General features: G+C 36.5%; 1 protein-coding gene across 5 annotated transcripts in view; it reads left to right on the top strand.

Annotated features, from left to right (window-relative positions):
• LOC116709477 (suppressor of tumorigenicity 7 protein homolog) overlaps positions 1-26,478 on the top strand; it is a 52,693-nt gene that overhangs the window by 9,175 nt on the left and 17,040 nt on the right. For 4 of the 5 annotated variants that reach the window (XM_032548031.1, XM_032548022.1, XM_032548048.1 and 1 more), the window contains exons 2-3: positions 1,577-1,612; positions 26,078-26,160. In XM_032548031.1, the coding sequence (XP_032403922.1) occupies positions 1,591-1,612; positions 26,078-26,160 (105 nt within the window). In that variant the 5' untranslated portion in view covers positions 1,577-1,590. The remainder of the gene's footprint in view (positions 1-1,576; positions 1,613-26,077; positions 26,161-26,478) is intronic. The other variant, XM_032548056.1, reaches the window with a different exon arrangement.

Raw genomic sequence — 26,478 nt, 5'->3', positions numbered from 1 at the left:
TTGCTTACAGAGATCACAATAATTTTTTTATGGTCTCGATTGTGTTTTTTGTTTATTTCTAATAAATAGAGTTCTTAGTAAATTAAAGCTTATGTTGTTATCAACATATTACCTGAATATGATCTCAAAACAACATCATTATTTATCACAATTATTACTGGGCCTTACTTGGCCCCTATTAGGCTAAGCGTTGTTTATTTTAACTAAGGTTTTTTTTATGTAACAGTGACAGTGAGGACAGGTTAAGCTAGGTTTATAGTTTACCCACTGAACTGGGTGCGAGAGTGTGCGCACCAATTGTGCCGTCCCTACACCTCCTCATTATAATTTGGAAGTAATACCATGAGGCCATTATGCTATTATTTCCAAATTATGATGCCTGCACATCCACCTCCAAATTTTTGTAGCTTTTAGCTTTTTTTTTAACACAGAAACTTTGTGGGCCGCTGGTGGACTGCAGTAGCACCCCTACCTTGGGGCTTCGGTGGAAACCCTGGTGGGCCAAGAGTTTGACTTGGGCTTTCACATGCTGGGCCCTTCCCTCCTCTTTTTGTTGCCTGTTATTCCTCCACCAAAGAGTTTCTGGTGAGGCCTCTTCCTGAATCCTGGATTTTTAGCTTCACTAGTTAAGTCTTATCAAGCAACAAATTGTGTATTTGTGTGTGTTATGTTAGTAGCAAGTCAAGCCAAAAATGTCCAGTACCCAACCAATATGGCCAACAGGCTTTCCCATAGTCCCCTTTGCTGCTCTTGCTTCCATTGATGGAGGGAATGCTAAATCACTCGTTTTTCTCTCACACCTTTCCTCTGAGGTCCTCATTTCTTCATAGGTCCTCCCTTTTTCATTTCTTCCCCTCCTCCCTCCCTCTGTCCAGTAGCAGTCGTCAGTCCTCTTTTTACAGCTCCCCCCCCCCCATCCTGATGTCACTCTGTTCGTGTATGGCTATTGTCTTACAGCAGCTGCAGCAGTAGCAGCTCCTCTCCAGATTTTTAGTTTGTCAACCCCCCTTTCCTTGTCCTTCCCTCTCTATCTCCGTCTTCATTAGTGGATTCTACAGTGGGATGAGAAGTGAGGGAGTGACAGAGTGGAGAAGATGAAAATGAGGATACAGACTGCAGAAAGCAGAGAGATGCAGTAGCTAGCCACTACCTCCCTGTACTCCTGGTCTGGATGGGAACGCTTTTCTATCACTGCAAAGGACTTCTGTTGATTTTTTTTTTAAGTGATTTTTTTTCTGCTTTGAGGAGCAGTTGTCTTGAAAAGCTCTCGTAATTGGCGGTTGGACTTGGTGAACGTCCGTGATCTGAGTGGAGGGTTTTTTTAACGAATAGCGGTGCCGGGGCATCTGGCCGTCTGGGAGGCAGCGACGGCCAACTGGCTGCATTGTGTTGCTTTGATGACCCCCGCTGTGTAGCTGCCTGCTCATCAACCCCATCTCTCTCTCTCTCTCTCTCTCTCTTCTTTGAACCCCCCCCCCCCCCCCCCCCCCCCCACCCTCCACCCAATCCCGACCCCTTCTCTCTCCTCTTTCCTCCTTCTCCTCCTCCTCCACCTCCTTCTATCTTTCCATCACAGCTCCTGGCCCAGCCATGTTCGGCACAGAGTCATCATGTAAGTATTACCATCATCCTCCCATCTCTCTGTGTTTTGTACTCAACAGTATGAGCATGTTTTCTTTAAGGCGATTGAGGGAACAAGGAAATTGCTAGATTTCCCTCATCTCTCTTTCCTTCTCTCTGCTTTTTTTTTTTTGTGGATGTTTTTGCCTCCATGGTTGCTGGTGGTAGACTGCATGGGGAGAAATGTGGGATCTACCATTTTAGCACAGAGGGTCAGCATCACAAGCTAGCAGGTCTTACTGAGCTTTTCCTGTCTTCTCTCACTCTCAAGTATGTTTGATTCGTCTGTGTGTGCGTACGGAATCATGTCCTCTCGTTAAACGTGTTTAGAAATCCGGAGTGTTGACGTTTGGAATGAATGCCAGTGCCTCACTTTTCTGTGAGCACGTCGGAAGATGGATGCTTGTGCTAATATCGTATCATTCCCAGAAGCAGAGGGATCCTCTGTCGCTTTCCAGTTCAGTCAGATTGCCGTGCAGTTCTGTTATCATCACATTTCCAGCTTCTGGATGTTACATAGCACCTTACTGCTGTGAACTTATGCTTTGTATTTATTTGAAGAGGGGTCTAGGATGTCACTTCCCTTGACCTCCATCAGTGAAGTTTGTGTTGAGTTGATGTCTTCAGACAAAGCTCTTTCCTCTGCTCCAGCTCACATTGAATTCTTGTATTCTGATCAATGCCGCAGTGGCTCACCCCAGTACCTGCTCAGTGTTTCGAGGAACTCAGGGGTTGATGTAACTGATTGTGTCATGGAGGCATAGTTGGAGCCAAAAGTAACTTGTATGTGGAAGTCAGAGCAGAGGCAGCAAGTAACTCGGCAACAGCGTTCAGCAAAAATCTGTCAGTGAATCACTCAAAACTCTGGACTGTAATCTTTGTGATGGATGATACCATTAGTGTTTAGAAAGTGCGGATTTTTATTGACCAATAACTTGATCTGGGTTTTTCTTCTGTTTCTTGATGCACTGATCAAGTGTTTGTCTGTAGACACGCTGCTTTGTTTTCAGCTTTTAGGTTTAGTGTATGGTTATTAAAAAGGAATATGAGTAGCAACTAGCTACATTTGCTTCTTTAACTTCTTTTTTTCGACTGGAGTAACAACATGAAGGATCGGTACTCTTGAGTAAAACTTCTGACTACTACACTCACCTGGAGTTATGTCACTGAATGAAGAACCAGCTTGCTTTACCCAAAAGTGCAGCGGACACAGACACACGTCTGGTGAGACGTCTGGTTTGTAAATAAGTTTCATTGTTCTGATGTTTTTTATTTGCTGAGCCTGCTGTGGCATTTGGAGGTCAAGTGAACATACAGGAAACTGTAGATATTGTTGTTGGATGTACTTTTCACTGTTCTAACATGAAAAGTTAGAACAGTGAAAAGTCTTGAGGTTTGCCACATGAAACCTCAAAAGTTTCATGTGGAAAATTGAGATGTGGAAATGCTTGCTCTGCATGAATTTGCTGGGTTTTTTTTTAGCAATTTGATTTATTTGTACTTATCTTTATTTTCATTATTCTGACTACCAGAACCCACAAATTCAATAATTTCATGTTTTGTCTATGATTACATAATTTTTATAGATTAAATCAGATTAAATAATACTACTCAAGTACTTTAGCCTTCGTACCGAATACCTTTTATTCTTACTTGCGCGACTTTTCAGATTGCTACTTTTTACTTCCACTTGAGTAAAATTTGTTGAAGTATTGCTACTCTTGCTTAAAACATAAAAATGTTTGACTACTCTACCCACTTCTGGCACCAACATACAGTGTGTATGTTAGGAAAAGATTTTTCCACATTAACATCTATCAGTAGGTGTAGTTTATCAATCCCAGTCTATTTCTTTTCAACAAACTTATACATTTCAACAAACTCATCCTAGTCATTAGTGTAGATTGCTAAATTCATTAAAAATCACTTATTTTGGAACAAGTAGATACCAAGACTTGGGCTGGTATCTTTATGTTTTATAGCATTACGTCATAAATAAATTCATACAAAATTTTTAATGTGACGTAATAATTTTCAAAATATAAATACAACAGTTACTAAATAATTGTTGCTAAAATAATATTTATTATAGCTGTAATAATGCCTGACATTTTACTCTTATTGTTGAACATTGCAATAAGCTGTGTTATGTGTTCAATTAAAGTAAAAGTATTTAGAAGACTGAGATGATGAATAACTACCCACTGAATTAATTGGCATAATGTATGTGCTTATTGTTCAAAATATTATCACTTATTGCTGTTCTCCATCTGAAGGAGTGACACTGAAAGCTAATATTTGCTCTTTGGTTAGCTGGGCTGGCTTAGCTAACATGCTTTTAGCATGCTAACTTTTTCTGGTAACCAAATAGTGTATTTTTTGCTACACTATTAGTAGTACTGTTACTACTATTTAATACTATTCATTTTTTACTACTGAATAGTAGTATTTTTACTACTACTTTTACTATTTCAAAAATGTACTATGAATACATTTTAAAAAATTAATTAAAATTTTTTTTTTTACATTACCTTCACACTTAAAACTACCATAACAAATCCGTTATGGGAGAAGTAAATACATAAAATCAGCATATCAGTACAGTTTAAAATCTTAGACACCATTAGCTACAGTCCCAATTTACTGGTTGTTACCTTTACCTTTTACCTTTGTCATTGTTTATATCTTTGATAGAAAGTGGAGTGATCTAATGAGTTTCTATAGCGGTTCAGTCTACATGCACACCTGGTGGAAAAATAATAAAGAAAAATAACTTAAAAAATGTGACATTTTTCAAGGTTGGACTGATTTTTGCAGGGAATTTCTAACAAACTGAATTAAGTGCCAAAGGCTAGTAGATTTCTAGTGGAAGGCAGCCTAGGAAATGGGGTTCAGCCCTGTATTTATAGATGACACTCTTATTTTGAAATAAGGAAGTAACTGTTGAGTGGCCTTGTTCTATTGGAAGCTTCCCCCTCTGTAAAATTCAATCTGTGGCAATATTCTAAGAACGTTTTTAAATGTATGAGGAGTAAACTTTTCGCACTTTTCAAAATGGTTTATTTTCCATGAGCACCAGCAAAGGAGCAAACAAACGCAGGACTGACTCAGGAGTTCCTTCCATTCAAAGCCCATTAACATTTTTGTACCTGGGCACCCTATGCACATGAGGCCCCGGATCCTGTTGTTACACAATAATTTATTAGCTCTCCAACATCATTCATAACAATTGCCCTTAAAGGGCAGTATTATGTAAAATTGACTTTTTTAAGATAAGTTAAGACAATTTGAAATTTATCTTAGAAAAGGGGACAAGGCTGCAGTACAAAGACGAAACAATACTTCAAAGTATTTTTAGCTTTACATCATGTTGTAATATTAGTCATTCATCAAAAGCCTCCTTGGAGTATTGTCTTGATTCTGTCATGTGTGTTTGAGAAATCATCAAATCTCCATGGCAACCATTCAGCTGTCCAAAATGCCTGGGTCAGGAGAGTAATAATATATATTATTATATATTAATATATATAGTATGTTGGCAGAGTTTATGCTCCGACCACAGCTTGTGAAACTTCTCACACATCTGACATTAAAACAGTTTTTAAAAAAATCAACGAGACACATGGGAAGTTAAACCCAAAATGGAACGTTCTGATTTAAAACTAATCATCCCCCTATCAGAATTTTGTTTAAAGCAATCTTTAAATTTCCCAAGATGTTTCTTCTGGGTTTTGGACGTAGCACCACCTTGAGGCACAGCTCCTCCTGGGAGCTGGAGATTCTGAGCTTTCTCCTCACAGATCAGATCATGACTCTCCCACTCAGCTCCTTCAGACTAGCCAGCAGCAATAAGCAAACACCTGGTGGAATTCCGCATCTGCTAAGCTCATTATACCTGTCAGTGCAACACTGAAAAAAACATTGTTTAAGGGTTAATAGAGGAAACAAAAACACACGAACCCAGCAGACCAACATTCTGTAAAACTTCTTTATCTTTACTGTTTACCAGTGAAGATGTACTTTCCTTTAGCTTTTCCTACAAAGGTAGGAAGGATTTCTGTTACCTGATGCCATAAGTTTGATGTGTAATGTGTTTTTATCTGATGAAGATAACATACTTTAGATCTCTAAGGGCATTCTCATGTCCTACATTGTAAAACATTTGATGTAAGGGTGTATGTATTTATTTTACCATGTTCATTCTCAGCAATTCTCCTGACAGCCACATAATTACCTCATAGAAGGAAAGGGTAAATTTATTTGGGTTTAGTATGAGTTAGAATAAAAACTTTTCAATTCAAATTCAAAAGTACTTTTTTGATCCCAAAGAGAAATTAAATAAAATAAATTCATGTTCTTACAATTTAAATATTGTATTGTACTGTTATAATATATTGTTCAATTATTATTATATATGTAATAATGTATATTATTTTAAAAATAAAGCTTTCACCATATAACATGATATTTTTTTATATTTATAGCATTACATGTTTTTATGTAGTAACTGTGCAGATCAGTGGCTGGGAAAATATCTTGTCTACAGGAACTGATTTTATTTCAAACTTGAACTCTTAGTGGCTCAGCTGATTAGCGCCAAGGAAAATAAATGGCAGGTCTGGATTGGCTGCTTTGCAAACGGTAGCCAATAGTGTGTCAAATAGCTTTGTGATTAAGTATGTCTTATATTCTATTTTTTGTCAAATATTTTAGATATGCTTTACAAAAACATACATAAATAGGGGCATTTTCCACAAAGAATTTGGGGTCATGTTTCACAGACAAATTTCCAACAAATACTACATTGTGAGGACCTACATCTTGTTATGCCAGAGGCCCATAAGAGGAAGTACTGTCTCTGGTTTCTGGGTTAGGTTTGAATTGAGTGAATGAATGCCATGATGCATAGAGTGTGTCTTTTAATGGAGGATGGCTGTTAAAAGAAAATTTGTTCATGAAAAAAAAATAACTGGACAAACACAGAAACTAGCATCCAGAGCACAGAATTATAAATCAAGACATTTCAAGCGGAAATCAATTTCCGCATTTCAAGCGGAAATTGATTCCGAAATTGATGTATATTGATATATGTATCAATAAACATGATGAATAAACACATCATGTATATTCATTTAAAAATAAAAAAACTTGTCAACAGTGTTAATATTGACTTGAATTACTGGTACAACCAGTTAGATTTTCTTATAGTTCAGAAAATGGGAGTTTCCATCCGAATTGTTCTCGTTTTTCCTGGAGAACAAATTGTGCTCGGCTAAAAAAGTGTAACATGATTTCTCTGCATGCTTTCTTCGTAGTAAGCAGAGTCTTACTACTTCAAAAAGCTTCAAGAGAAAACCTGAAAGTTGACTGAGCTTGGCTGCAAAAGACCAGGGAGCGGCGATAGCATGCTTGGAACCAAGTGACTGATTACTGAAGCAGGAAGGTACTGAGGGAATGAATAACTGATAAATCCACTCTGAACAAGAGAAATAAAGACACAGAAACCAAGAAAGTCCACAAACCAGCAACAGAAAACAACCCAGCAAAAGAAACATTCAAGATAGCAACCAAAAGTTAGCAAACAGGAACATAAAAACAAGAAGTCACTATAACACAGAACTTAAGTTTCAAGATCTATGGAGAAAAAAACAACTACAGACAACAACTTTGACCAGAAGATAAATACAGAACAGACGCATGAGAATGAGCTAAATAAGGAGCACAACATGAGATGAAACCAAAATTCTTTTATCCGTTGGACGTTGTTTTAGTTTTGCTTTTGCACAGCCGTTCATTCTTATAACACCTTTTATAGGGTCTTTTAGCTCCTACTTTTGAGTAGAATCTTTTAAGCATAATAGAAGTCCATAATTTATGTAAAAAAGTACATTAATCTTTCTAGATGCTGCGTAGTTCTTTTGTTTTCCTAGTGACTTTAATTTTAAACACCTTATGATGGTGAAAATATCTGAAGTTAACTTAAACGTAGAAGTTGTCAGGGCGACCTGGTTGTTTCTATGTGTGGTGAGTTCACTGTAAGGAATACACCGAACAAAATCATGTTTGTATTCCCCCACACACGGTTTCTTAAAATAAAACTCATTTGCAAATACGTTTTGCTAGTTCACCGGATACACTGAAATGCAACTGTGAAACTTAAAAGCACCAATAAATCCGTTTAGCTACTGACTCATTCAATAAATTTAGAATATTATTGAGTAGTTTATTCATTTTAGTAATTCAATTCACCAAGTGAAACACATTATATAGATTAATTCCACACATAAACCTTTATTTCCGTTAATTATGATGGTTTTTAGGTTATTTTTTAAATTTACTTTTAATCTGACAAAGTTCATGGCGTAACATATGTTCTAACTAAATTATTGAATATAAATATACTGATATGTATTGATTCTCTCATGAAACCAACAGTTGTTAAAAACAGTATGCAGTATCAATCTGCACCATACTGTTTGTCTTTTGGGCTAACCAACATTCATTTTCCTCCAATTTCACTTTCATTTCTCATCCCTGCATAAACAAGCAAAATAAAGTTCATATTACAGCCTCTTTCGTTTTAGTATATGAAATGTGACATATGAGCAAGCAAAGCGTCCTTACTAAAAAGAACAAAAGAAACAAATAATTGGAAAATAAACCATTTTAGATTTATTGGAGGCTGTAACTCAAATAGGGCTTAGTGAACCTGGAAGGAAGCATTCTTTTTCTTTCTTTATTTTTGCTTTATTGAAGACAAATTCAGGTAGATGACCTTCAATCAACAACAATGAAATGTAATTATGTTTATGTAAGTCAACATACTACATGCCAAGTTCATTTAATTATTTGTGAGGATTTATCTGCAAGAAAATTTAAGTTGTTTAAATTTATTTATAAGTCAACAAAGAATAGGTGTATTCTCACCTATTCTTTGTTTACCTTGTGCTAAAAGCAGTTAGCCCATCAGTGAAACTATTCAAGCCTAAAACAGTATCTCAGTGCTAAACATGTAGCAGCAGCTCAGACGCCCCCAACATCCACAGTCTACATTTTTAAAGAAGTTCTTGAAACACTTAAAAGCTCAATGGGTATAATATTACTTTACACCAGTCTGATGGTCGAATAACCTTAATATCAAATTTAAAACAAATATCTTTGATGTTTAAACATTTTAATTGAGTCACCATTTTTCAGTAAACACCAACATTCTTTAGTTTTGCTACAACTTTCCTTCCATTGTCCATCATTAGCACATTTATATCCAATAATTCTACAAAGCGCCGCATTTTCTTTTACCAGTGGTATTTCTCAAGGTGACCAGAGATTTATTCTTCTTCTCTGTTTGTCTGAGGCTGAGTCACACAGGTGTTTCAGGTCTATTAAAAAAAAGCTTCCTTTCCTTCAGTATTTAGCTGTCCCCTTGATACTGAGCTTCTTGGTATTTGCTTATTTGTTTTTATTTCCTCCTAGGCTTGTCTATTAATTTTCCTTTTTGGATTTCACCCTAACTGAGGGTTTATAGTGTTTTTTGTTTTTTGAGTTAGATTATATTTTCTGAGTTCCCAGCCAAGATCTCATCAGTGCAGTGTTAAGCTGTTAATGGGCTTTGAATGGAAGGAACTCCTGAGTCAGTCCTGCGTTTGTTTGCTCCTTTGCTGGTGCTCAAAGGAAAGCTAAGATGCTTACTGAAGATGGCCATTTGATCGAAGCTTTCTGACGGCAACCAGCTGTCGCAGTTGCTGTGGTAACCTGTAAGAACTGCAAAACGCCAGAGCGATCGGGTTTCTGTGGTAACTGCTGACTTCTGCTATTTTTGTCCCTTTAGCACTCGTAGAGCTGAAGGTTAAGTAAGCCAAAAACTTGGATGTTGATGAGAGGTTTTTGGTAAACCCGGTCTTTTATGTAGTTTCAACATCTTTCTTTGATCATAATCTGATACAATGGCTTGTCATTTTTATCAGCATGAGGGTTTTAGTCTGTTGCCGATTCAAAGGCTGTTTTTTCCCCTTTACATGCTTATAGTTATTGATACTTTAATATTAATTCATTTGAACATACACTTCTTTTTTGGGGGGGCGTTGATTATGCTACATACAATTTTAATTAAGAAAGATAAATGTAGATTTAGATAAGTTTCAAAGTCTACAGCCTCCATTTCTAAATACCAGTCAACTGAACAGACACTTGTACATTTTTTCTGTTTTTTTGTTGTTAAACTTTGACTCCTAAATTGTTAGCACATATAGGAACAACCCAGAGACCAACCTTCACACCTGCCACAAACTGTATACTGGTAGTAGTGGTAGTATCATGATGTGGGTCTATTTCTGCTGGATGAAGCATTTAAATCCATAGTGAAATGGTTAAAACTTTGACACTATTGGGGTTTCCTACTGGATAGTGATCCCGAAAACACATCAACACTGGTTATGGAATAGATAGGGCAGTATCTGTATGAAAACCTTTCTGTTCATGAGAAATTAAGTGTTTCCTATATTTTGTTATTTTAATATTTTTTTTCTACTCAGCAAAGCAAGTAGTTCCTGTTTGTTTGAGCAGTCAGCTTTAGATTAACTCATTAATCAAAAAGTTGCATTTCTACTTCAGACAGTAAAAAAAAGGTGTGTGTATCTTTTCTATTGTGTATATGCAAAGATCTTGATTTAAGTGTAAGCAATAAGGTGCATTTACCGCCTGTTCCATGCCAGAGCACGTCTTTCACCCACCTCCTGCAGCTAATTCTGAGTTGTCTAACCCTGTGATTCTCTGTTTAAGCTGATGAGTGCCTGTGAGGACAAAGGTCTCAGTGATTCTGTGACCCTGTATCAGTGGTCCAAACAGATCTGAATCGGTCTGTATATTTGTGTCTGGTCTGAGGACTAAGAAAAAAAAAAGTATTTATTGAAATTTTGGTTGCAAGATAAATCTTCTGTAGGCGTGAAATCTGAAACACATTATTCTGTCCCCCTTTAGAGCCGTTTCTAGGTTGTCATGGTTACCTCCACAGGAGGGTCGACTAAGATGCACCCCACCCCTGCCCCGCTTCATTAAAATCCATGTTATTGATTGGCCAGACGGGTAGCTACACGCCACCCCCCACTGTATGGTTTTTGTGGTGTTACCGGGGGATAGAGCGGGACAGAACCAGCTTCCACTTGAATGGACCTCCTTTCTCACACACACAAACACACACACACACACCCACACACGCCCACACGCCCACACACACACCTGCAGCGGCCCAGCTCGGAAGAGCCAAGGTACACCAGGCTGGGGGCTCCTGCTAACAAACATGTCCTCTGAATGCCTGGCCAGCTTTCTAGACGTTTCTCCATAGTGGAATGGAGGATAAGTGATGTGGCTAAATTTGGTCTGCAGCTGGCACACTGTGTATAGTGAGGAATTCTCAGGCGCCTGTGTTTGTGATGTTCACCCTTCAAATGGCCTTTTCTTACTGTACAGCAGGTGCTTCTGTACATTGAGCATTGATATTCATGAAGGCCTGCTGATTGACTGTGTTTCTGTGGTTGAGCTTAGTGCCCCTGTGTGTGAGGGATACACCAGCTGTTGCAGATATCTCTGTTTACATTGCAGTTTGTTGAGCAGGCCAAGAATAAACCTTGTATTTATCTGCTGTTGCCGTGTAATTAGATGTTTTCCTTTGTTCTCTTTGGTCACAGGAAATAACTACAAATAGGAACTATTGTGACTTGAGAAAATAAAAGTCTTAAACAACCTATAGCTTCCTCTATAAAAAAAAATGTAAATAGATTGATAAACTAATCAATTAATTGATTTAATATAATAAAATTATGTTATTTTATTGTCAAAAACAGCAGATGTATTTTGTTTTTCAACAAAACGAAATATGTAATCTTACCTTATTCGATAGATGATGGATAGATCAACATATTGGATAGTACTTTCATATAACAAAAATAAAATTATAGTCATTACATGAGCAAAATTTCTTCATCACGTTGAAATGTATGAGGATTAGGCCTGTCACGATAGCAAATTTTGCTGAACGATTAATTGTCTCAAAAATTATTGCGATAAACGATAATATTGTTTGAAGACCTTTTTACACTGAAAATGATGTAATAATGCATGCGATTTCTTGCCAAAGATAGATACACTTTATTTTCAAAAGAACACTTAACGCTGGAACTGATGAACAAAATAAACAAAACAACCAAAAACAAAAATAAAATGGATTCTCAGTCTCCATTAACAAAAAATGTACTTGAAAAAAAACTAAACAACATAAAGCCAAAGTGGAAATAAATACTGCATTCAACCAAAAGAGTGCAGATTATGAAGTCTGTATATTATGTTGCCCTTCAGTAATAATTAGATTTAAATAGAGAAAATGGGCACATCGACTACCTGATGCAATAGTTCACACTACATGATTTTTTGCTCCTATTTTTCCCCTTACAACAATCTTAGAACGTTGGTCTTTCTAAGAGTGTGTGGTGTGTTATGGTAGAGCATCGTTGCCGCTCCGATCTAAATCAGGGGTTTTCCCCGACTGGTCTCGTTAACGCAGCCTGTTGAATGCGACAGGTAGCCAATCAGAAAGCACGGATTGCTTTCTGAGGGGAAATTACGTCGGGGAATCCCAAACAGCTGACACGACGCAACCCGCAGTCCAGCGGACATTGGAGATGATATGTGGAAACAACATTAATGTTTATTCAACATGCAAAGAATATAGAAATGACAAGGGGAGGAGTTGGAGCGAAATTGCTACCGCAGTTGATAAACCCGGTAACTTTTCAGCTGTTCTTCGTTAAAGTGACGTAAATCGGCAGGACCGAACCCGATCGAACCGTTATACCTAGGATTTCTGTCGGCTCATGTGTGGTCTGTCAGGTTTTGAAAATGGGTCGACAATCGGCCGACAGCTCTAAAATCGTGTAGTGTGCGCTGGGCTTTACATTAAGGAAATGAGGAAGGGAGGGTCAGTGGAGAGCACCGGAGCAGAGCCCTTTTTCATTCAGTGTCATCAACAGAAAGAGAAAAAGGCCGGAAGAGACGATAATGCCGATAATTAAAATGACGTCGATAGTTTTAATTTATCGTACGATTAATTGATTTATCGTTTATTGCGACAGGCCTAATGAGGATTAAATAATCCAAATTTAGGGTTAAGGTTTATATGGACACAAATGAATTAATCCGATCATGACTAAGGATTTTGTGTGTATAATCCTGCTGGAGTTATTGCTATGTAGAACCACTTTTTACTGTAATTAGATCTATAAATGTTTGGGATATGTCTCTATCAGCTTTTCACAATGAGACACGGAATGTGGCTAGTAGATCTTAGTGAAAACAGCTCAAGTTTAGCCAGACTTGGATGGAGAGCTTGTTTGAGCATCAATGTTCCAGTATCAAGCTGATGATGCAAGACACTTTCAGGGAGGATTACGAAGCCTTTTCACCATCTTTGTGTGCTTTGTGAAGCCCCTCTACCAGTCCAATATCAGCTGACTTGTAGAAGTGTAGACCTTCATTGCTGCTCTAGTGTTCGATCACAAACTGCCTCTCTTTTGACCTTAAACCTGGGGGATGTTAGTAACAGAGACTGTTTAGCACATTATGTTGCTTCATAAACACACAAAGACAGATCGCTGGACTTCAGCTAAATAGATTTTTTGCAGTAGAAGTTACAGGAACAGCCAGACGCAACCCAGAGCAGGGTTTGTCTCTGAGGATTTTAGGCCTGTCACGATAGCAAATTTTGCTGAACGATTAATTGTCTCAAAAATTATTGCGATAAACGATAATATTGTTTGAAGATCTTTTTACACTGATTTAATGGAAATGACGTAATAATGCATGCGATTTCCTGCCAAAGATAGATACACTTTATTTTCAAAAGAACACAAAACACTGGAACTGATAAACAAAACAACCAAACACAAAAATAAAATGGATTCTCAGTCTCCATTAACAAAAAATGTACTGGAAAAAAAACTAAACAACATAAAGCCAAAGTGGAAATAAATACTGCATTCAACCAAAAGAGTGCAGATTATGAAGTCTGTATATTATGTTGCCCTTCAGTAATAATTAGATTTAAATAGAGAAGATGGGCACATCGACTACCTGATGCAATAATTCACACTACATGATTTTTTGCTCCTAATTTTCCCCTTAAGACAATCTTAAAACGTTGGTCTTTCTAAGATTGTGTGGTGTGTTATGGTAGATTGTTGCCGCTCCGATCGAAATCAGGGGTTTTCCCCGACTGGGAGCTTTAACGCAGCCTGTTGAATGTGACAGGTAGCCAATCAGAAAGCGTGGATTCTCCTCCGAGCTTTCTGAGGGGAAATTACGGAGGGGAATCCCAAACATCTGACACAGCACAACCCGAAGTCCAGTGGACATTGGAGATGATATGTGGAAACAACATTAATGTTTATTCAACATGCAAAGAATATAGAAATGACAAGAGGAGGAGTTGGAGCGAAATTGCTACCGCAGTTGATAAACCCGGTAACTTTTCGTAAATAGGTTCTAATGATTTTCATTCGGTCAGGACTTTACGCTGACACTAGCCACATGCATTGCAGGTAGATTGTAGTAAAGCATTGATTAATGCCTGGTTTTAAAATTAGTTAACTGGACTTGTAGCCATTATTTTGTGCCCATTGTTGGACACCACATGGCCGGACCGAACCCGGTCCGGAACCGTTATACCTAGGATTTCTGTCGGCTAATGTGTGGTCTGTCAGGTTTTGAAAATGGGCCGACAATCGGCCGACAGCTCTAAAATCGTGTAGTGTGCGCTGGGCTTTACATTAAGGAAATGAGGAAGGGAGGGTCAGTGGAGAGCACCGGAGTTGAGCCTTTTTTCATTCAGTGTCATTAGCTGAAAGAGAAAAAGGTCAGAAGAGACGATAATGCCGATAATTAAAATAACGTCGATAGTTTTAATTTATCGTACGATTAATTGATTTATCGTTTATCGCGACAGGCCTAGAGGATTTATGACTGAAGTACTACTTCTTCTTGTTGGATTTACTGGCGGCTGGCAGCAAACCTTTAGTAGCATTACCGCCACTTACTGGTATGGAGTATGGTTCGTGATGGTCTGTCTGTCTGTCTATAAACACACACACATACATAACTTTGTATTCTACCCATCTATATCATACACTCATTCACAAACACACCTATTATCATCAAATTCTCTGAAATAATTTAGTTATCTTTAAAAATCAAATAACTAGTTGTATATGTTTACTCCCCAAATTCTTCCTCAAAATATCTAATAAATTAATCTTTTCCTTAATACATTCAAACTCTCTCCTCATATATCTTCTCTCTCTTTCATATTTATGACATTCTAATATAACATGTTCTATTGTTTCATATTTTCCACAGTGATCACATTTGCCAGCTTTTGAATTTTAAAAAGTGTATGAAGTCCTGTATGTCCTTGTTATCACTCTTTCCTCCTTTCTATTTCTTCTTTCTCCTATCTTCTGAATTTTATAAAACCATCGTCCTGTTTTTTCTTCATCCCACATTTTTTGTAATTTTTCCATCAGTTTTTCTTTAACAATACTCTTTCCCTCAAATTTGCTTGTTTTAACTGTAAAACTAATATTATTGTGAATTGCCCTCTTTGCCATTTTATCTGCCCTCTCGTTTCCTTCTACTCCAATATGTGCTGGAACACAAATATAACTATCAAACCCATATTTTGTATTCTGAATAATGTATGAAATTTTTCTAATAACAGAAACCCTGTAAATTCTAGACACTAACAGGTACCATAGAAATGCACAAAAATCCGTGAGGGACGGCGGAGTCCCTGCTTGAAATTCCGTGAAAGAGGTGTATGGAGCCTTGTGCCAGAAGCCCATTGAAATGCTGTCTACATCGTTTTAAACTGTGTGATTGTGAGCATGAGTGGGAATAAAAATAGCAACAGGTATTTTGTTCCATATAACACAGTAGGAGTGTAACAGGTAAACCTTTTATGGATGCAAACTCGACGAAAAACCCACCTGTTTAGGATTGTATTTGAAACGTAATCAATTACAAATTTAGTGATGGAACTTGACTTAATGCTGCTTTTTGATTGGTGATTCTATGTTGCATTGTGTTTCTGTGTTTGATATGATGTAAAGCACTTTGAAATGCCTTGCTGCTGAAATGTGCTATACAAATAAAATTTGATTGATTTGATTTGATTGATTAATAAAATGTCCGTCCTACTATCTGATTGATTATATTTTAAACTTAATAATGCAGAGCTTGAATCTGAACATATTATTGTTTTTCATGGTTTTAGCCATTCATTGTGAAGCTAATGATATTGCCAACATTTCTTCTGTGTAAACTGATAATCCGTCTGTAATTCGTTTTCCTATTTTTATATTGAATTCTGGTACTACAAAAGCTATTCCTATTTTTCTAGTTATTTTTGATGTATCTGTATAAATTTGAATATATTGATAATAATTGTTTAAATGTAACTGTGCTGAATAACTATCTACGATGTAAGATTTATCTTGTATTGACCTATCTACTGGTGCTTCTGGTAGAATCCATGATGGTATCATTCATATTGGTGTTTGAGTAATTTCTAAATCAGTCATTTTAAATTATTTTCTTTTCTTTTCAATTCTCCATCCAAAACTCCTCTTTCTTTCTTTTTCCCAACATGGATTTAAAATTTTCCAAGTTGGATAATCAAAGTTATTGCCTTGTAAATTTAACCAATAATTTATTTCTAGTTTTGTTCTTCTTAAATCTAGCGGCATTTCTCCCATTTCTACTTCTATTGCTGCTGTTGATGTGGTTTTAAATGCTCCATAATCTTAATGCCTGATATTGGATAATATCTAATTTAACCAGATGTGTTTTAGCTGCTGAACCATAAACTATACAACCAACGTCTGTTAGATTTGATCATTCCTGTGTAAATCTGTTTTAGTGACTGCCTATGTGCTCTCCAGTCACTGCCAGCCAAGCATCTCAAAATATTTAAGATTTTCTTACATTTATCAAAATTTTTTTGAATATATGTATATTCCATTTTAGTTTTTCATCAAACCATAGTCCTAAAACTTTTATACACTTTACTTGCCCTAATTCTTGGTTATATAATTTTAATTTCATTTCCTTGTTTATTTTTTTCTGATTAAATATCATTACTTTTGTTTTTTCAACTGAAAACTTAAATCCCCAGTGCAACGCCCATTTCTCTATTTCAATAATAACCTTTTGTAATTTCTTTACAATGAAATCTACATTTTTCCCTCTTTTCCAAACAGCTCCATCATCTGCAAAAAGTGAACAATCCATTTCTTTTCCAATATCTTTAAATACATCATTTATCATAATTGAGAACAATAATGGACTTGTAATACTCCCCTGCGGAGTTCCATTTTCTACTATATATTTTCCTGAGATCACTTCACCGATTCTAACTTGTATTTTCCTATTTGTTAAAAAGTCTCTAATCCATTTAAATATTTTCCCTTTAATGCCCAATGTGTATAATTTAATTAATAATCCTTCAACCCACATCATATGCTTTTTCTATATCAAAAAATACTGCCACTACTCAATACCAGTTAAAACATTTGAGACAATTGTTAAATCAATAACTGATTCCATCCCTGTTCTTACATTGATTCTTGTTCCCCTCCCATCATTAATAAATACAAGATTTTTCATTTCCATTAATTCTTCTATAACATGTCCTGTTTAATCATTACATTTACTCCACAATGTACTATTTGCATTAAAATCCCCACACCAAATTACTTTCCCTTCCAAATATTCAGTTAACTCATTATTTCAATTGATGTTTTACATTGATTATAAAAATTTATTATTTTAAATGTACCTTCTTGTTCCCATATCTCAATTACTATATATTCAAGTTCTTCCTCTTTCCCTAATACCTGATATTGTATCCCTTGCTTTATAAATATTCCACATCCTCCTCCACCTCCCTCCTGTCGATCTCTTACACCATCATATCATGTCACAAAATCTAATGTTGTTTTTAACCATGTTTCCTGAACACAAATAATTTCTGGTTGTTCTTCAAGACTATCACTATAACCTTTTAGCTCCTGTCCGCTAGCAATTAAACTTCTTGCATTCCATTGTAATATTAACATGAACTACTTTCACCTGATGGTCCTGGTCTCCCATCTACCTCCAACTTTTTGTTTATGTTCTTCCATGATCCTCTTTAAACCTTTGACAAACCTTTTCAGCTCCTCTCACTATTATTTTAATCTTCTCAGTTTTATGCTTGGCTTGGTCAGAGCAGTTGATAACATATGCTACGAATAATAGCTTTTCAACTGATATTGTGACATTTTCTTCTGACTGTACTTTGCCTTGCTGTGGAATTTGACTTGCTGTTGTTCAATCTGTCTTGTTTTCTGTTCCTTCACATTTTAACTGCTTCTACATAGGTTATGTTTTTAGTCATTTTAATCTGTATGATTTCTTTTGCCTTCTTCTTTACTTCACATCCTCCATATGTAACTCTATGTTTCCCTCCGCAGTTACAACATTTTTCTTGTGCTTCTTCTTTACATTCTTCTAACTTGTGATCTTCACCACATTTTGGACATCTCTGCTTCCCTTTACAAACTGCTGCTGTGTGTCCTTTGTGACCTTTGACATTTGAAAAAACAAAGTGGTGGAGGGATATAAGGTCTGACCTGAAAACTGAGATAACCTATTTGGATATTTTTTGGCAACTCTTTTTCTTCAAATTCAATGAGGATTGACAAACTTCCTACTTTTTCTCCATTTATTGTTTTTGACAATCTTTTCAAGTTATTCACTTTTGCACTTACAATATTTCTCTTAATTTTATCAAGATCTTCATCTAGAGGGATCCCATAAATCATTCCTCTATTTTTTTATTTTTTCCCATGATTTTTTTTCTCCAACACAGTTTTTTTGCAGATATTATCCACATTTAAAGCCTTATTCTTTTGTTCTTCATTTTTACAAACTACCAATAAGTTTTCATCTCTCAAAATCTTTACCATTTCAACATCTCCAATTTTCTTTTTTATTTCTCTTGATGCCACAATGGGGCTGATGTTATCCTGTTCTTCCTCGTTCTTAAGTTTTAATATTATTTTAAATTCCTCCCTCAAACTTTCCTCCTATCTTTTCTTCTTCTGAACTATTTCCTTCCCGTTCTCGTTTACTACCTTGAATATCACCAATTTCCCTTCCTTCATCTATTTTATTTCCCATACGTCCTCTCCCTCTTCCTCTCCCCACTGGCGTCCACCCTTCAAAATCCATGTCTTCCTCATTTTCTATCTCCATTTCCAACCGAACCATTCACATACCAGTTTATGCCCAAATCTGCCTTTCAAATCTGCTATATTTTTATGTGTTTTGTTTTTGCCGCACCTCTCCAAGTCCACTTTCACCAGCTAAACCCCCTTGACTGAACTACTATCCTGCTAATTCTAGATGAAGTCCTGCTTTTTGCATACCTGTTTCAAATGAATGCCTCGTTACCTTACCATAGCCATGTCTCTGAGCTCTGAACACCTGCTACTAAGAGCTACTCCAGGTAGGTTGCAGTTCTGGAGTATGACGGAACTGGAGGATTATGACTTTCTGGTCGCTTCAGGTTTGATTTTTTTGCACATCTTTGGTGTCTTTTGTTCTCAACACATTTCCAGCAACCCTGTTGATCACGCCCTAATATCTTAGCGATATCAACAATCGTGCACCATCTTAAAGACTTGTGGTCATTTTTTATTTTTCAAAGTCAGTTAAATCTCTGTTTTAGGCCCAATTAACTTAAAGAAAAAAAGCTGGTTAATAATTATGCACACCTTGAAATACGGCATAGACCTCCTTAGGCCACATCCTCCCTCATTACACAGAAATACACCACCTGCTACTCTTAAACCCATTAAGCATTCAAGTTTATCCAGCTTGGAGTTAAAAATTATACCTAAAATGATGATGTGCTAAAAAAAAACTGCGTAATAATTGTGCACACAGTGTATGTGGTTGGGTAATAATACTCTGTACCATTATCAGTCTGCCTTTGCAGTAATCCGTATGCAGCAGGTGCTCTGACTGGGGGTGTGTGTTCTTGTAGACCATCAGTTTTCGTCTGAAGGGAACTCTCCAGAGTGTTCTCTTCAGGTGTGTGTTTCTGGAATAAATGGGTTTGCTTGAAGTTTGCAGTTGAGTGGGGTTTGTTTTGGTCAAGATGCTAGTTCTCCGCCGTGATGTCCAGGGTCAGATTTCATATTTTAAAATAAACAAGTATTTTTTTCTCCCTTTTTTAATATTTCAGTTTTCAAAAACAGTCTAAACAGAAGGTACCACATTAAACATAAAGCAATCCTGGTGGTGGTGATAAGCTGATATATTAAGCAGATAAAATATTTTTATCTGATGTAAATTGTCATTGATTCATACAGAATTTCTTAGGACTAGTATGGTCACACGTTATGGTCACATAGCTGGTTAAGTGTGTGTATTTTATCATTCTCTTCAGACCAGCAGTTTGCCATCTGTAGTGTCTTGTGGAAAGGTCACTTCTCCCGCTGTCTCTGCTGACATTTAGCCCTGAATCTGTCTGATGCGCTCTGTCTTTAAATTCATCATGTTATCCACCTTTCTAACCAACATGAACTCATTGGAGTGGTAGCTTCATCCACCCTAGAGACAGAGGGTGAAGCAGAACTTTAGAACATAATTCTAACTCAAATGTTGCTCAAAGCAGTCCAGTCCAAACAAGTCGTACTCAAATCTCCACTAGTATCTAGCTGAATGTCCCTTAGCATGTTGCACTTCAACCACATGCTTTTTGTAGCCTTCAGCTTGCTTCTAGTGTGTAGTACTGCACATTCATGTGGGTAAGCATTTGAATGTATGGCTCATTCACTATATATATATACTGTATATGTACAGTACAGACAAAAAGTTTGGACACACCTTTTAATTCAATGAGTTTTCTTTATTTTCATGACTATTGACATTGTAGATTCACACTGAAGGCATCAAAATTATGAATAACACATGTGGAAATATGCACTAAACAAAAAAATGTAAAACAACTGAAAATAGCCCTTATATTCTAGTTTCTTCAAAGTAGCAACCTTTTGCTGTGATTACTGCTTTGCACACACTCTGCATTTTCTTGATGAGCTTCAAGAGGTAGTCACCTGAAATGGTTTTCACTTCATAGGTGTGCCCTGTCAGGTTAATAAGTGGGATTTCTTGTCTTATAAATAGTCATGAAAATAAAGAAAACCCATTGAATTAGAAGGTGTGTCCAAACTTTTGGTCTGTACTGTATTGTAAAGAAGGTTAAACTTTATTAGACCTTAAGCTGGGTCTTGTATTTTTTATTTTAGTTTTCCGAGCCTAAGTTAGGTCAGTGAATGCAACGCAGCTCGAGAGAAAAGGCTAGCATCGCGAGATCCGTTGTTAATGTTGTTGATGGTTATGGTTCTCACAGCTCACTGCCCGGACATAGCTAAGCGCTGTCTGTGCCAGAGCTAGAGGCCAGAAGCCACACGGTTCTTATGTGAGAACAACTTAGTTACTGTTGTAACTCATTTGTTGCTAGAATAAGTAAAGTTCATGCAAGAGGCCCCTCTTTCTTGTCGTGTATCTTCACCTACCCACATGCCTCTATCACACCGGAAACCAAAAGCATGACAGTATATATACATACAGTACAGACCAAAAGTTTGGACACACTTTCTCATTGAATTCAATGAGAAGGTGTGTCCAAACTTTTGGTCTGTACTGTATATATATATACAGTATATATATATATATAGAGAGAGTGAAGCCAACAGGCAGGTGTAGGGAGAGCGCAATTGGTGCGCACCCCCTCACGCACAGTTCAATGCATCAGCTATAAACCTAGCTTATTCTGTCTTTCCTGTTACTGGTGTATTAAAAAACGTACATAAAATAAACACACAACACTTGTCCTGGAGGGAGGACAATAAAGCGTGGTGGCCCACCAGGCTGATATTACACTGGAGGATACCCTGTAGTTCTTTGGCTGTAAGAAGATCTTGTCATTCAAGATCATGATCATATTAAAGCATCATATTAAGTCTGGTTGAGATAAATGCTATCTTGTTTCACTTGGAACTTTGAATGCAACAGAGTGAAAGGTAAGAAAATGTGTAAGTACTCCAAGTTGTTTAGATACAAAAAGAGTACGAGAGTAAGGGTACTTTAGGCTACACTACAATCACGACTCATTCTATCAGTAGCAACTGCAAAATGTTGTACAGCAGACCAAGCATAGTGAGAGAACTGTCCTAAGGTCTGAAGAGATGAAAACAAATAAGAACATAAAAGCTGTTTTTGTTAAATTTGTGGCAAAATCTGTAAAAATGTAGAATAAAGAGCTTTTTGAAGTATAAATGTAATCTTGAAAGTAATAAAACCTTGTCTTATTTCTTGTGAAATCAGCATTGTGTCTCACCTGAGTTCAGGCATCCTTACACCTCTATTAGTTTTAGATGTATATATTAGGAGTACTTCTAGATTTTAAAGAAAGCATTTTGATAGGATTCATGGACCTTTGGAGCATGGAGTCTGTGCGGTCAAGCCTCAATCAGGCTGCTGAGTTTTACTCCATTCTTCCTTGCAAAACTGTTCAAGCTATATCAGGTGTTCTCTATCAGATTGATGATTTGTTTCCATCTGCAAAAGATCTACAGCCTCAGAAAACCATTTTTGTTCAAAAGTTTTCTTTTTCATGAATAATTTGCAACAGCAATAAAACGGGTAAAAGATGTCCTAACATGTTTTTAGATAATTACCTAATTATGGTAAAACAGATATTTGTGTTGCCCAAATGTGACACAAATATTTTTGTTTCTAAATCTGCAGTAGCTTTTGTAAACAGTGGCAACAGAAATGAAGACATAAAAGTCGAGGTTTAACATGAGCAACCCGGTAAATTTTTATTTACTGGGCTGAATAATTATTTTATATAAAAACACCAACACACGTTCAATTCAAAACAAAATATGTTGAAAAATATATTTTGTTCTCCAACTTTACTGATAAATCTGAGCTATTGAAGTCTTTAAATCTTTGGAATTTTGACTTGAAAAATGTTGCACTGAAAGAGATGAAGACCAGAAATGCTATCATATTGTCAAAGCTGTTAATAAATGAAATATGCGTACATATAGCTTGCTCTGCGCCCTGTTCTTTGGGTAATGTGGATAAACTGTTGTGTCTAATTATGGTTCATAGGGTGACTTAATTAGAACTCATTCGTCAGGCAGACAGCAGCGTCCTCTTCTAATTCAGACCAGTGGCAGCTGTGATGAGGGTTTTACTGCAAGCCTCTCAGAAAGGCCTTTTCTGTAGGAGTGAGAGGCTCCACTTTACTACTCTGAATAGCTATCCAGCTGCACTTAATTTATGCACATGTTTGTCTGTGTTTGCATAAGGCCGGACTATCTGAGTGGCGTCTGCTCTCGTTCTCAAGACTTAATAAGGAGGCAACATGACCTTAAATCCCCGCCCAAATGTACCAGGCTAAAGACTGGGCTGATTAGAGGGATAAAGTATTAAGAATTATCATACTGCATTAAAGTTAATGTGATTTTTTTTTTAAATCTTAACTCTAATGGATAGCTCTACATTTACCAGTATTACAGTCCCATGAATGGAGAGTGTAGCAAAAAAAAAAAATTATTTCAGTGATTTTACAGTAAATTTAAGCATTTCTCTTTGTACCTTGTTTAAGGTCCATCAGGTAAAACAGCCATTTAAATACCTTGACAATATCTTCATCACAGTGTCAGTGTGTGTAATATTCACATCACAATTATTTGGAGTTCAACAATTGTTGGCTAATACAGTCAGTCCCTCCAGGATTTTGCCATTTTAATTTTTTTTGCAAAGTCATTATTTTGGTAATGACTTCAGAAATCTTGCAATATTTTTTCCTCATTAATTCTCTTTCAATACCTTGGGATACAATCCGATACAATGACAGACTAACTTGACTTCAGGTAAGGCTGAGGCAGCAGAGTATGTAGTAGAAGTTAGAATTACTGCCACCTGCAGATAGGAGTTAGCAGTCACTTAAAGCTAACGTTTCTCACCTTTTTTTTCTGAAAATATGCAATAAACTCACAATTATGCATTAGCGCGAAAAATGTGGTGATCCGGAGGGATTGTGTATTCCAGGTGCTGTGAACTTTAATTTTTCATGCTAATGTTATATTTAGCTAGTTGGACGTCAAGCAGCAGGTCACACCAGACACTAAAATGCTAAAGGTCAGAATGATGGAAGCACAGATGAGAGGAAAGAGAAATCATCACATATTGCTACTAATATCATCATTGCCATATTTTTTTTCACCATTTGTGTTTTATTAATTTTTAGTTTATGTACAGTACAGACTAAAAATTTGGACACACCTTTTAATTCAATGAGTTTCCTTTATTTTCATGACTATTGACATTGTAGATTCACACTGAAGGCATCAAAACTATGAATAACACATGTGGAAATATGCACTAAACAAAAAAGTGTAAAACAACTGAAAATAGCCCTTATATTCTAGTTTCTTCAAAGTAGCAACCTTTTGCTGTGATTACTGCTTTGCACACACTCTGCATTTTCTTGATGAGCTTCAAGAGGTAGTCACCTGAAATGGTTTTCACTTCATAGCTGTGCCCTGTCAGGTTAATAAGTGGGATTTCTTGTCTTATAAATAGTCATGAAAATAAAGAAAACCCATTGAATTAGAAGGTGTGTCCAAACTTCTGGTCTCTACTGTATATATATATACAGTACAGACTGTATATAGTTCTGTTTGGACAGAAGGTGTGTCCAAACCTTTGGTCTCTACTGTACATCATAAATAAACTTGAATAAACAAACGGAAACATGAGTGGAAGAGTGTTGGTTTATCATAGCGTTAAATTATAAAGTTTTTGCCTTGATAAACTTTTTTTAAAATTCCACAGGAAGATATATTTTGTGGTATTTACAAAACAAAGTGACAAAAGAAATAATATTTACAACTCCTTTTCAGTTTTTTTTAGGTACTTCTACTGCAAAGCTCTAGACACACAAATGTAGATCCTAAACTTTCCTATTAATACACGTAAAATACAAGTGCAAAAAATAAAAGCAGTTTTAAGAATAAAATTCTTGCATCAATAAAATCTGGTCAATTTAATAAGAGAATGCTCTAATTTGCCCACTGCATTTTACTGTTGTTGGAAAGCTGATGACAGCTGGCACCTTTAAAGAGACAGAGCATGTTTAAGGTTCACACACAGCAAGCCTTATCAAACACTATGGGGACATGCTGTTACCTAACTTCAATTCAGTTTTACTTCTATAGCGCCAATTCACAACAAATTTCATCTCAAGTCATTTCAATTTAATCACAGGTCCTAGTTCTCAAACAGTGCTTGAAGCTCAATTCTTTTTTCAAATTAGTTTAAAAAGTTTCTATCTAAGGAAGCCCAGCTTTTTCAAAGTTACACATTTCTACATTGTAATTGAGAACTAAGGCTTTTCATGCCTTCTCTATGTCTGAGCCTCAGCGATACTGCCTCTCTGTCGTTACTTTGTAATTTGTCACTGCGTTAAATGTTTAAGGAATTATCTAGGAAGAAGTTATAAAAGAACATTTTTTTCTCTGTGGATAAAGAGACATTCAGCAGTTTGGAAAGTCAAATGAAAGCTCTTATAAGACTAATTAAACTGTGTAAATGGAACTAAGAAATGTTCTTTTCCGAACATCATACAGTTGGATAATGTATGGTAGTATATGGACGGGTCACCTGCAGCTTGTTTTCTCTTCCTCCTGGTCAGGTTTGTGTGGCTCGTTGTGGCGGAATGGTGCCTCCGTTTTATTGCTTCCATTCTTAGTGATATTCCAAACAATTCAACAAAAGATTGCGGGAAAGTAAAAGACACCTTTATGGCCTAGTTGGAGTTTGACAAAGCGATTTCTGTATCTAAATACATTTTTTATTTTAACCACCTAAATGTTCAGTTTTTGTTATAAATCGCTTTTTTTCTACTCAAAGTAACCTTGCCGTTGCGTTTCCTAGTTCAGCTGCCATTTCTGTCTCATTTTGTTCCTCACTCTCTACGTTGTTCTCTTGGTTCTTATGTAATTTCACATCTGAGCAGCAGGGCTCTCTGGGAAACACCATACAAACATGAAAATGATATTCTGTATGAAACATTTTCTGTGCTGGAATTACAAATATCCTTGAATCTTGAGCCTTTTTGATGTTTCTCTGTAGACACGACCTACTTTTTTTTTTTCAAAGGTTCTACAGCATTTGATCTTACAAACATGTTTTCTAAAGCAGGTCTCTGTTGCCTGGAAGAGAGACTGTTTTATTAGGAAGAACTAACCTCTGTACCATCTTGTTTTTTGTGTTCTCTCTGTAGTAAGCATGTTTCTCAACACCTTGACTCCCAAGTTCTACGTGGCTCTGACAGGCACTTCCTCCCTCATATCTGGACTCATATTGGTAAGCTGTGCTTGTCTTTAGATTTCACATATCTGCACTAAAACAGGCATTGATGATGACTTTCATATGAGATATTTGAGCTTATTAACAATTCAGACATGTGGGGATGCACTAGTAATAAAATATAGGACGTTATGGTTGATAATATTTACTGATATTGTATATATTATACACATAAATCGACACTTTGGAAAAATCACCTCAGTCCTGCGCTGCATCACTAACTAGCTGCGATTCCTTTACAAATGTGCGCAAAACTTTGTCAATATTTCGCTTATGTTGAAAAAACACAACTTTGCAATTGCAGTGTTTCCACTT

The sequence above is a fragment of the Xiphophorus hellerii genome, chromosome 2 (assembly GCF_003331165.1).
Source record: "Xiphophorus hellerii strain 12219 chromosome 2, Xiphophorus_hellerii-4.1, whole genome shotgun sequence".
In the NCBI taxonomy this organism is placed as follows: Eukaryota; Metazoa; Chordata; class Actinopteri; order Cyprinodontiformes; family Poeciliidae; genus Xiphophorus; species Xiphophorus hellerii.
Note: the sequence above shows the minus strand (reverse complement) of the source record. Positions and strands in the feature narration are given on the sequence as shown.